The sequence below is a fragment of the Vigna unguiculata genome, chromosome 3 (genome assembly GCF_004118075.2).
Source record: "Vigna unguiculata cultivar IT97K-499-35 chromosome 3, ASM411807v1, whole genome shotgun sequence".
Lineage (NCBI taxonomy): Eukaryota > Viridiplantae > Streptophyta > Magnoliopsida > Fabales > Fabaceae > Vigna > Vigna unguiculata.
The window spans coordinates 25,337,176-25,350,087 of record NC_040281.1 but is presented as its reverse complement, the minus strand read 5'-3'; the positions used below and the strand labels follow the sequence as shown (position 1 = coordinate 25,350,087).

Genomic DNA, 12,912 nt, shown 5'->3' with positions numbered 1-12,912 from the left:
ACACAAAAAATAATAATTAAATAGAAAATTAATTTTAAAATTGTTAAAAAATAAAATATAATTAATTGAGTGTTTTCATTATCTTTGTAAATCTTATTTAGAGTGTTTTAAGGAGTAACATATAATTAATTTAGTGTTTTCATTATCTTTGTAAATTTTACTAAGAGTGTTTTAAGGAATAACATATATTTATTAGGATAATGATAAAAGTAGGTTAAAAAAAGTAAGTTAAAATATCATTATCCTATTTATTATTCTAGTTTTTTTTTTATTATTGAAAAATATTAATTGTTAGTTTTTATTAGTGGAGAAGTTAAACTCGGAACCTCTCTTGTATAATCACTAAACCACTTTATCACTCATTTATTATTCTAGTTACATATGTTTATTGTAATTAAATAATTTATAAGATTTTTAATAAAAAATTCAACTCAAGTTGTGTAAGTCGACTTGATGTAGATTCAGGATGTAAATTCAGAAAAAAAGAAATCCAACAAACATAAAAAATTTGGTGTCTTATTATATTAAATAAATCTTTGTTGTTCTTGGTGTTCATAACCACTACACTAAATTTCTTCTATCATCAACAATTTCAATCAATTCACTCTTCTATCATCAACAATTTCAATCAATTCACTCTCTTATTTATTGTTATTTTAGCTACTCTTTGTTTTACATTCCTTATTTACAAAAAAAAAGAAAAGAAAAAAGAACAATAATAGAAGGAAGGATATTTATAATTTTTTTTATATCATCTGTTACAGTTGTCTTATTTAGTCTTTAAAATTCAAGACAATATTGATTTTGGTCCTTTATACCTTTAAAAAAGAGTGTCTCAAAAAAAAATACAATTTTAATTTCTAAACACCAAATTCAAAAGATTAAAATACATTTCTTATATCTGTTTTTAATCTTTTAAATTTAATTTTAACAACTAAAATCATATGATTATTTTGGATAGACTAAAATAATTTTTTTAATTTAAGAGCCTAAATAAAATCCTTGTAATTTGAAAGGACATTTAAGTTCAGTCTCACATGATCACATTATCTAAGGTGCAAAGTATATATATATAAAAAAAAAGTCTGGTATATTAAAAAAGGGTTCTTCTTCAACACAACTGATGACTAACCAATATTAATTTAGGGAGCCATTGCATACCCACTGCACTTTCCAAAGTTGCTCTCAAAATTCAAATAACTAAAATAACACCATTTCACTGCACTAAAAATGGTTTCTTCAACACTTTCACCTACTTATAGACAAGGAAAATGTCTATTCACGATGCCACAAGCATGGCCCCAAAAACAGTGGTGACAAAACACCACAACAAATCAACTTGCTTGCAATTTCCAACACCAAAGCTAGTGTCACCTGCTGCTGCTGAAGGAGGAGTTATTTCAGCCTCAGGTATCTCACATGCTCCAAATGTCATGTTAGCCTGCACAAATCCAAATTCATTACTCTATCACCAACCTCCAGAGAGGAGGAGGAAAATTTTATGTGTCACATGTTGATTGCAGCAAACCTTGCAGGTGCCAATGTTTTCACATCCACACACTAGATGACCATTAGCAACATCTAGTGCTTCTGAGGCTCCTGCTCCATCACTTCTCTGAAACATCAATGTCATAGAAGTTTACTTTTAACTTTGTATAAGCTATTTTTATCTTACCAAAAGCTCTTATTCCATTCTTTTTTTTTTTTTGTCTTTATCATGGGAAAAACTAGTACAATTTGCTCATTCTATAAGTTGAGAATACCAATCATGGCTAATATTTTAACACCTTGTAGAAGTCAACAGCAATGAAATTAGGCCAACGTTTGCCAGCTGCTTCATAGCATGTATTGACCATGTCAAGCAAAGGGCTTGAATTGTCTTTGCAAGATTTGGTTACATCGGGAAGATCTCGAAAGAAGTTCACCAGAACTAATGATCTTGAAGTTGTGTTCATAGATGGTGACTCTGCACGATTTGGACATGAACCAACCTTCATTCCTCCATTTCCATCTGCAACTCAAAACCCCATCAGTATTTGCTTTAAGAGGGTGTTAAGAATGAACCATTTTTAGTATATTTAAGATTGATTATAATTTAGTATGATTCATACAAATTTATGATTTTTCATGAAGTTATATTTAAAATAATGCCTTAGAGAGTGTGTCTGACATTTCTCTATCCATAATTTTATTTCCACAGTAATCTTAGATTATAGCCACTTGTACTTACATTGGTTTTCTACTAAGTATCGCCATTCATAGGCTATCCCTTCAGAAGATTCCTTGGATGCTTTTGAAGTGAAGACTACTAAACGCTGATTCTTCTTGATCATATCATCAATTGTTGGCCAGTTTCCACCATTTTTGGGCATTCTAGACACTGGAAACCAGTATTTTCTCAGTCCAGCGGCATCAAACACCTTTGTTAGGCCTTTTGGTGATGTAACGTAATCCTCAATGAAAATGGTAACAATCTCTGATGGATTTGCCTCTAGAAATACTTGAATCTCTTTGAGAACATTAATGGCAGGTTGCTGTATTGTTCATATTCAGACAACTATTGATAACCAGATTTCATGGTCACAGAGAAATACAAATTTTTAATTGCATTATCATTAATTCGGTTCACCAACAACTAAGATATTTCTTACTTACAAAAGCTGTGTAGTTGTAGCACTGACCACCAAAAGAGTGACACAGCCAAACATCATTCTGGAAGTCATACATGTCAAGCATCAAACCTCGTACCCCATTCTACAACAACACAGATGTGAAATACAAGAATAAGGTGTCAAAATTCTTGAACCGAAACCAGTTTAGATTCCTTTTACATGAAATGTGAAATGTGAAATATAAATGCACAAGGGATAACTTCTCTTTCATCCACTTTGTACTATGTATCTTAGGTTGTAGGAGTATTTTAAGAATGATGCTGTTCTTGATCTCTATAAAAATTTGGTGAGTAATTCCCACCAAGTTACCAATTGTTGCCAAGCTATTCAATAGAGTTATTTTACTGTGAGAATACAAACAAGATGTGGTTACTGTTTCACTTGGAAAAAGGGTTTGAACTTTGAGCCGTTCCTTCATCTCTGTTCTGCTACCAACTTTAAACGTGTCATTAAAAAGTTATTAAAATATAATCAGCATTTGAGACAAAGGAACTAACTAATCAAGTTAAACTAAAAACAAATTGCAATATTCAACCGTAGGAAAAACAATCCTAATTGTTTTGTATTAATATATAATATATAATTCCCTCATGTAAGACATTCTTTGTACCTAGGAAAACAGATAAAGTCATCCTCGTCACTGGTGGGCTTGAACAATGCAAGCATCTCATTAAAGAAATTAAACTAGGAACCTCTTGAACTATTCAACCGTGTAAACAAATTCTAGTAGTTCAATTTATTTAAAATATAAATGCACACGTTACAAAATCTTGGGCTGTTTTCATAATAGCGATTTATCCTGCTGCAAACAACCGTATAGCCAACCACTTTCTGACTTTCCAGTTTTAAAGAATTGAAAAGGAACATAGTGGGGACCTTATGTTATTTGCAATGAGCAGAAGACAGAAACTTTACTTTTCCGGGATGTAGAATGGACACAATGAGAGACACGACAAATGATCTCCAAACAACTGCTTAAAGTTTCAGAAATCTTTTCCTTTCTTTACTTCAACTTTTCTGGAATTCAAAAATTTTCAAGTATCCAAATACCATTATATAAGAGCAATAAAAATAAAAGTACAACACCCAGACACGCTTATTAAATGTTTTTGACATTGTTCTCTAAATAAAACAAAGTTTGATATTTTAATCTGCCAATTAATCAAAAATCATTTTCAATATAAGTTGTTAATAAATTTATCTTATATCAGACCATGTACAATTTATTATAGTTACAAGTTGTTACAACCTTTTTTCTATAAATAATCTTTTCATAACAGCTGTGTCATTTAAGTCAATTAATAACATTATTTTGATAAATCACTAAATAAGTGGTTTTAATTGGTTGTATAAGTTATATTTGTATAAGCAAGTTAATATATAGTTTTTTCAATTAAAGAAACAGAAAAAATGATGAAACAGAAGAGAAAACCCACATTAAGTTGGCTTGTGATGGAGTCTTGTTGATTGGTGGGAGCAAGAATAACAGAACCCGTCATTGGTTTCTGACCCAAAATCGCAAATGAATTATGCGTCGTCAGCCATGAATACCGATTAAACGGCAGCCCTTTTACCTGTTCAAAAACTGAAACCTTCATCACTTTCACGCCACAACAGAACAAAATTCAAAAAGCAGAACCGCGACAACAAAAAGGTGAGACCTTTGAAGTGGGGTTGATGGGTTGAATGCGAGTGCATCTTGGTCGCACGTTCCCATTGGCCACGCACGTTTCGCAGTGCAGACCCGAGTCGCAGTTCCTGTCTGCTACGCATGTTTGTCCTTCCTGTTCAAGAGTGAGAGACAAGTTTATCGAAGTTAGAGGCAAAAAGGGTTATCGAAAAGGGTTAAAGTTATTGGTTTGTACCTTGAGAGCGAGTGAAGAGTGGACAAGGAGCAAAATGGCGAAAAGGGTTGTCACAAGTGTTGGATTCTGCGAGAAAGAAAGAGAGGAAAATGAAGTCTGTGTTTTGGAACAGAGGAAGAACAGAGGATGAGGAAGAAGGAAGAAAGGAGGAAAGATACCTGCATGATGATTATTTGTTGTGCTGATAGGGTGAGAGAAAAGATGAGATATTGTCGCCTTTATCTTTCAGTTACAGAGATTGAATGCGAAATTTGAATTCCGAAGAGTGCAACATGCGAGCAAAACGTGTGAGCTGAACGTGAACCATTTTATAGCTGTTGTATCTGTCATGGTACAATAATGATTTTCTAACTAACACCTACACCACTTTTATAAGAGGAAAAAAATATGATAAGTGGAAACTAAGTGTTACACTAAGATGATGATAATAAAAATGATTTTATATATCTAAAATTTATGTAGACCTATGTTTTGTTTGATTAGAAAATGGAAATTGAAACATTGTTTTGCCGGTGGCAGGAGGAAATAAAAGGAATGTAACTTGATTTAATGGAAAGTTTAGAAAATTTATTCATAAATGTGATCAAACTAAATATACATAAGTTTTTTTTTTACAATGAAACTTTAACTCACTTTTTTTTATTCACTTTTAACCCACTACTTCAATCACCATTAGATCATCACATCACATCATTTAAAAGAATCAAAATAAATGATCTAATGGTGATTGAATAACTAGATTAAAAGTGAGTTAAAAAAGATAGGTTAAACTATCTTTATCCTTTTTACAAATTATTTCAAATCAATGTCCCCTAAAATCTTAAATCAATCTACTTTAATTCATACAAATAGAAAATAATTTCTACAAGAAAGTATATTGGAGAAATTATCAACATTCTCTTATAGTTTGTACTACAAGTTTAGTAGTACAATTGAAATGCATGTCATGGTAAACCAGAAATTTACAAATCAAAATGATTGACTTATTTAACATGATCAGTTATTATGATGCAAAAAAAAAGGTTGAAAAACTCATGTGGACACGTTTGAAGCGTGGTAGACCTATTGGTTCCAAAGATTAAAACTCTTGAATGAGAAAGTGAGTTAATATGCAAAATGACCTAATCGAAAAGGTTGAAATCCCAAAAGATTCATTTGACATAATTAATGGTTCGGTTCCAAAAGAACCTTAAGTACCTGAAATGGTTGAAATGATGAGATCTCAATAAATTATGTCATGAATCATAGAATATGGAACCAAAATAAAGTTAACATTGACGAAACTTTTACTTATAACATAGCGATGAATGTTATGGATGACAATGAGGATCCTTTTTGTCCTTGTATTTATATGAAAATATTAGAAATGATCATTTTTATCTTTGTATTTATATGAAAATATTAGAAAATCAATTTTTCATTATTATTGTTTATGTAGATGACATAAACATCGTTGAAACTACTAATGAGCTCACAAGGCAATTGAAAGAATTTGAGATGAATGATCTTTGAAGGGCAAAGTCTTGTTTGAAATTAGAAATTGAGTATTTAAATAAAAGTATTTTTATACATCAAGAGGCTTATATGATTAAGGTGCTTAAAATGTTCTAAATGGACAAGTCATGTCCATTATGCACTCCAATAGCTGTGAGGTCGTTAGATGTTGATAAGGAATCTTCTTAGACCTCAAGAAAATGATGAAGATCTTCTTGGTCTAGAAGCACCATATCTTAGTGTCATAGAAACACTAATGTATCTTGCGAATTATACTCGATCTAATATTGCATTTGCTATAAATTTGTTAAGTAAGATATAGTTCTTCAACTACAAGAAGAAAATGGTTTGGAGTAAAACATATACTTCGTTACTTTAAGGGTACTACGAATATGAGCTTATTCCATCCAAATGATTCAGATTCAGACCAATGAGTTATGGATATGCATGTTATTTTACATATTCTTACAATGTCACAATGGTTGATCACAAACAAGATGTTTGTTCACATGTGGTAGCACAATGGTTTCATGAAGGTATATGAAACAAATCATAGTAGCAACATCGTCTAATCATACAAAATTACGAGGAAAGTTGTGAATATGTTTGGTTAAGGTTTATAATTCAACATGTGCAAGAAACTTGTGACTATCCCCGAGAAAGATGGAATCAACAACCATATACGAAGACAATAGTGTATTGTTCAATTGAAGGATGATATAGATATCCAAAATTTCGTTCATCTGAAAATATGACAAGTCTATTTGTAAAGTTTTTGCCAAGAAAAACTTTTGAGCAAATGACTCACAAATTCGGACTCTGTCACCTTAATGATGTAAGTTTACATTAGGGGGAGAAATAGAATATGTGATGAACAATATTGTATTAAAGAATACAGAATGTTGTACTCTTTTTCCTTCACTAGGTTTTTTTATCCCAAAGGGTTTTTCCTAGTAAGGTTTTAACGAGGCACATTCTTTATCAATGGACACTCAAGGGGGAGTGTTATGAATTAATGATTGTCCATTGATTTGATACATTTACTCATATGATTCATTACTCTTTATGGTAAATATTTGTATTAACTAAGTTGATTTGTTTCCTTTTTGGATTACATATTGTATCTATAAATATGACTCTTCCTATCAATAATAAGACATAGATGAGTTGCTCCCTATTCTCTCATTCTCTATTCTCTCTTGTTTCTTCTCTTCTCTATTATCTGTCGTCATTCTCTACGTTATTCGCTTTATTTCATAACAATATATATATATATATATATATATATATATATATATATATATATTATCATTTATTTTATAATTGTATAATTATATTGATTTCACATTGTACAAAAATATTGTTTTATACTTATTTCATAAAAATATTAATGAATTTGGTGTTAAATATTAATAAATTTAATCTAAAATATATGATATGAATAGTATTGTCGTTTCTTAATTATTTTTAAATAGTTCGTAACAATTAAATATAATTATTTTAAAAAATTAGATATATAAGGAATGTGAAAAATTAAGCAATGAATATTGAAATTTGTCAAACATTAATAATTTTAAATTAAACACTAACCACTCAAATATTAATGGTCTTTTGTAGCACTAAGTTTCTTAAGTTATACAAACAATAACCTAAAAAATTATAAAATAATGAGTCGATAAAAAACTTGTATAATAATGATTCTTAGTTATTTCACAATTCAATCATTTTATTCAAATTTAACATGATTAAATTTTCTTTTTATCATTTATTTGAAAAATGAGATGGTACAAAATTACGTATAAACGATAATGGTTAAGTCTTATCAATGCTATGTTACGAAAAACAAAATTAACTTTAACTTCATTTGAAGAGGAAGAGAGATGCTTGTAATACTATTTCTAATATTAGTTAAAATATATTTAAAATTATAAATCAAATTTAAGATATAACAACTTTTATGATTTCTAATTAATATATAATAAAAATCATATTATAAAAACTATGTACAAAAGCATATTAATCATTAACATCTTATATTTTATTATCAGAAAACACTAAGGATATATATACTAATAAGCAAATTTGAATTAATTAGAATGTTAACTGTGATAGTCTACAATCGTTAAAAATATTTGTCCAACCCTTAATATCCCTAACTTGTCACGAATTAAAAAGAAAGTAAAAGAGAGAAATGTTAATATTTATCTATTTGTTCGTTGATAATATATATATATATATATATATATATATATATATATATATATATATATATATATATATATATAACAACTCTTAAATTATAAATATAGAAATATAAAAAAAATTAAGAAATAATTAAATACCTTATGAAATGGACCTAGTTTATGGTACACCACTATATCAATCTAATTATGATCTTAACACATATATTTCCTACTCAATTTTCAATTCCTGTACAACATTTCCCTCGCTGCAGACAAAACTATGATTAATAAACCAGTTATTGTGACCATGCTCACGTGGTTTCTCATTTTATATGATTTCTTCCATAAATTCATGCATCACTGCCATAGAAAAAAAGAATAGGACACTAATAAATTTATGCTAAAATTACATCATATTTATAGAAAAAAACCTATTATAAAAATAATCCATTTCCTGTACGAAAATAATTTCATACATAAGGAAAAAACACAAATTTCTCATTTTATATGTTTAATGCCGTGTTTATTTTGTAATTTTGTAAAAGAAAATTGGAAAAAAATTATAAAGATTTATAATAATTAGATCCTTTAAAAAATAAATTAAAGACCTAAAAAAGTTACTATTTTTCAATCATTTGGAGAGATATGCACCTTTTTTTTTTCTTTTAAAAACCCTTCAAATCAGCATCAACCAAGGGTTAAAAAACTAAAGGCATGTTTGGCAATCTGTTATAATGAACCTAACTCCCATTTTTTTCCAATCCATTAATATATTTACTTTGTTTGAAAACTGTAAAGTAAACACTAATTTTATTATTTATGTATTTTTTTTAAGAGTTAAGAGGTTGAGTTTTCTACACAACTTTTACTCTATAAATTCATAGATATCAGAATTAAATTTCTAGCTACATATTTAAAGAATAAATCATGAATTTATAAATACGATGTTGATAAATGACATGGCTTTGAAGTTAGAGTTGTTCAGCCTCCCACAGTAATGTTATGCGTAGAAGAAACTGTTGTTTCTTTGTAAAAGAAATGAGAGGAGTTTTCGTCTTTATCCAGATAATTCAAAAGTTTTTGTTTTCTTTCTTGAAGCAACATTTTTTTGAGCTTTCTTCCCTCCTCTTGAAGCAATTGTTGTTTCAAACTCTTCATTTGCGAAAACAACTTTAATTGATCAAATGAGAATAATTTGCATGATGCTACACAATTATTGAAGCTAATATGCCTTCATCTATGTGCGAATTCATTTGTCACTGTTCTGAAGTAACCATTTGTCCAGGAAATTTTAAATATTAATTACCTTAATTTTCTAGTAATCAGATTTGTTTTTGAGTAAATTATGAATTTGGTTCCTCAACTATCATACTCTCTCCAACTTATTTTTTAAAGTATAAAACCGGTTTAATATCTATTTTTCATCTTCTTTTACAAAATTTTTAATAATGGTTAAAATAAGTTTTTAATAATGATTGTAATTAATATAATTATCACTTAAACTTTTTTTACAATGGTTTAAAGTTATCATTATATCTCAAATTTACAATGATGGTATAATTGTCTTATTATTTATTTTTATTTTTAAATTTATTTAGTGATATAATTTGTAACGTCCCATTAAATAATAATGTAATTAAATGAACCATTACACAAAATAATATAGTAAGCAAAGACCTTAAGTATAAACGCTACTCCTTACGGTTATCCTAAAAAAAATCAGAAATGAACTAGGACACACCCCGATGCCGGTAACAAAATAGAGTAAGGGATCTAAAGTATTCCAAATAAAGTTGTAGGATAAGACAATACATGGGCCACAACCCTAAAAGTAGACATAAATGACCGGAGTCCAACCCAGATGGGTTATGCAGCGGAATCACCATTTTTCTGTTGACCACGAGGAGTTCTCGCATATGCTCACATCAATAAATTGATGATCATCGCAAAAGAGAAAACCACACACATAACAATCAAACAAGCAAAGGGTAAGCTAGAGTAAAACATGATTTATCATACAGTTACTTACAATTTCATAGTCCAAGATACACACGTCAACCAATCATGTTATGACTTACAAACAATACACTAAGACACAAGACACGACTCATCTGGATACATATAATTAGTTGGATTTAGCGGATGTTTGCACTTGTGGTGGTCTTTACTGCTTTACCGAGCTAATTGTTACAATGTTCCATTCCCCACACAAGGTTAGCCTTAAAGTGTTCCAGGCCTCCTACTACTCTCACCACTTGAGACAATACGCTCTACGTGAGACTAACTGACTCTTTAGAGTGTCAAGATGCAATCTTTACCTTGAATCCTTACTAAATTATATAAATGAGACACCACCATGATCTCCCACTAACAGGGGTCATGGAATTACGTCTTGACCAATGAGGCACCACCATGAAACCATCGTGAAATTACGTCCTGACTAATGAGGCACCACCATGAGATCTCACCTAGAGATTCATGGAATTACGTCCTAAACCACACCAAAATCATGTCTCACCAACCAAGCATAAAGTTATCATGCATACCAATTTCATGCCAACATTTATAACCAACCATCCAATCAGGTTCCATACAAAGGTCATACCAAACTCATCAATTCTAGCCCATACAATCAGATATTACATGCATACTCATATACTTCGTTCTTTAAATAGGGCCCTCCTAACCAATCATACAACCAACAACCAAAAACAGGGAAAAGAACACAAGTTTCTGAACTAGTCTTGCTAGAGTTATGGATCCTCACTCAGGCGAAAGAGGTTTTTCGCTCAAGCTACAGGCCCTCGCTTAGGCGAGAATGCCAACAGATAGCCCTGCAGGATTCACGAGTTCTCGCTTAGGCGAGCCCTCCTCGCCTGAGCGAGACCACTCCTCGCCCAAAGGGGAGGTCCTCGCCTGAGCTACAACTAAGCGAAACACAAACAAGCTCTCACAAGTTCTCGCTGAGGTGAGCCCCTCTTGCCTGAGCGAAATGACACCTTACTCAAAACGAAAGCTCTCCGCTTGAGCGAGAGCTCGAGTAGGAACTTGGGCCAGCTTCTGCTATTCTCGCCTAGGCGAGACAAGCTCGCTTGGGCGAAAGTAGAATATCTTGCCACTATTCAAACACGCATCAACAGACTTTCCATTCCAAACAATATTTTCCAGGCATTCCATACCACCAAAACAACATACAACTCATATGGACACAAAATAAAGTCAAAACAGACAAGATATAGTAAAAAGCACGTGAACTCTAGCTTCCCTTACCTGAAAAATGCTAGCCAAGGACTCGGACACCCAAACAGTTTAGCATAGTAGTTCTAGGAGTAGATTCGAGAGCTGGAAAATTGCGGAATAGATTTAAGACAAGCTCACTATAGTGAACCTTAACTGAAATCACGAAAATATGACTAGAGGAAAGAGGATACGGGTTGAAGACCAACTTACGTGACGTAGAAACGAAGTTAAGCTAGCTCGAACAAGATTGAGACCAAACCCTAGCAGAGTTCGTTGTTACAGCTCTAAGAGAGGAAGGAGAAGGATTTTCTGAAAAGTGACAGAAAATGTGAGTGTTAGGCTGGTTTAGGGTTCTTGGGCACCCTATGGGTCAACCTTAAGCCCAACATATTAGGGCAATCCTTAACATTGGGCAGAATAATAAGTGGGCCTTACGATCACTCATTCTGAGTTTCACGCAATTAAGTAACCATTTGTCCAGGAAATTTTAAATATTTGTTTCATTAATTTTCTAGTAATCAGATTTGTTTTTGAGTAAATTATGAATTTGTTCCTCGACTATCACCGTCTCTACTACTTAGTTTTTAAAGTATAAAAGCGTCGTAATATCTATTTTGTCATCCTTTCTCTTACAAATTTTGTAATAATGGTTAAAATAAGTTTTTAATAATAATTTGAAAATTGTATTTAATATAATTATAACTTAAATTTTCTTATAATGGTTTTAAATTATCGTTGTATGCCAAATTTACGACGATGGTATAATTGTTTTATTATTCAAGATTTATTTTAATTTTTAAATTTATATAGCATATACATTTTTTTAGTATTTTGTTTTTGTTTTGATCGCTACCACTAACCTGCATTTAATTAAATATCAAACAAATATTTTAAGTCACAAATATTTATGAATTATTATATTCAATTCAGAAATATAATTAAACTTCAACATCATTTTGAATTAAAATATAATAAATAATTATATATATATATATATATATATATATATATATATATATATATATATATATATATATATATATATATAAATAAAAGTTAACATATAATTCCACAAAACTATCGACGTTCCCCGCTTACCGGTATAGAAAACTATCGGCATAATTTCATTTATAATATCAATTTTCTTTCATCGGCGGATATACACGAATATTGATTTTTGACATCTAATTAAGAGTGGTATTTTGAAATTATTCATATATATATATATATATATATATATATATATATATATTAATAGATTCTTAAAAACAATTACAAGTTTTGTAAATATGAAAATATCATAAAATTAATTATTTAATCATATACCTTCATTTTTTTTTTAAATATTTACAAAATATTTTGCTTTTTTTGCTTTTGACTCGTTGAAAAATTTAAATATATTTACATAAGTTAACATAATTTCATAAAAAATGTAATACTATAATTATGCATTGCATC

The 12,912-nt window shown here is 30.1% G+C and overlaps 1 protein-coding gene across 1 annotated transcript; it reads right to left on the bottom strand.

Annotated features, from left to right (window-relative positions):
* Nucleotides 1–1,074: 1,074 nt before the first annotated feature.
* LOC114176450 (PI-PLC X domain-containing protein At5g67130-like) lies at nt 1,075–4,915 on the bottom strand. The gene is made up of 9 exons (XM_028061496.1): nt 4,696–4,915; nt 4,538–4,603; nt 4,334–4,456; nt 4,109–4,246; nt 2,656–2,754; nt 2,231–2,534; nt 1,788–2,011; nt 1,529–1,615; nt 1,075–1,441 (listed from the first exon to the last, which is right to left on the bottom strand). Exons 1-9 carry the CDS (start codon nt 4,699–4,701, stop codon nt 1,280–1,282), a joined length of 1,209 nt encoding a protein of 402 aa, XP_027917297.1. The 5' UTR covers nt 4,702–4,915; the 3' UTR covers nt 1,075–1,279.
* Nucleotides 4,916–12,912: the final 7,997 nt, after the last annotated feature.

Bases quoted from the DNA above. Each gene is read 5' to 3' on its own strand.
- LOC114176450 (XM_028061496.1), bottom strand. The intron at 1,616-1,787 runs GTGTTAAAATAT...TTGATGTTTCAG, and splicing joins TTGCTGTTGACTTCTACAAG to AGAAGTGATGGAGCAGGAGC. The intron at 1,442-1,528 runs GTTTGCTGCAAT...GGATTTGTGCAG, and splicing joins AAAACATTGGCACCTGCAAG to GCTAACATGACATTTGGAGC.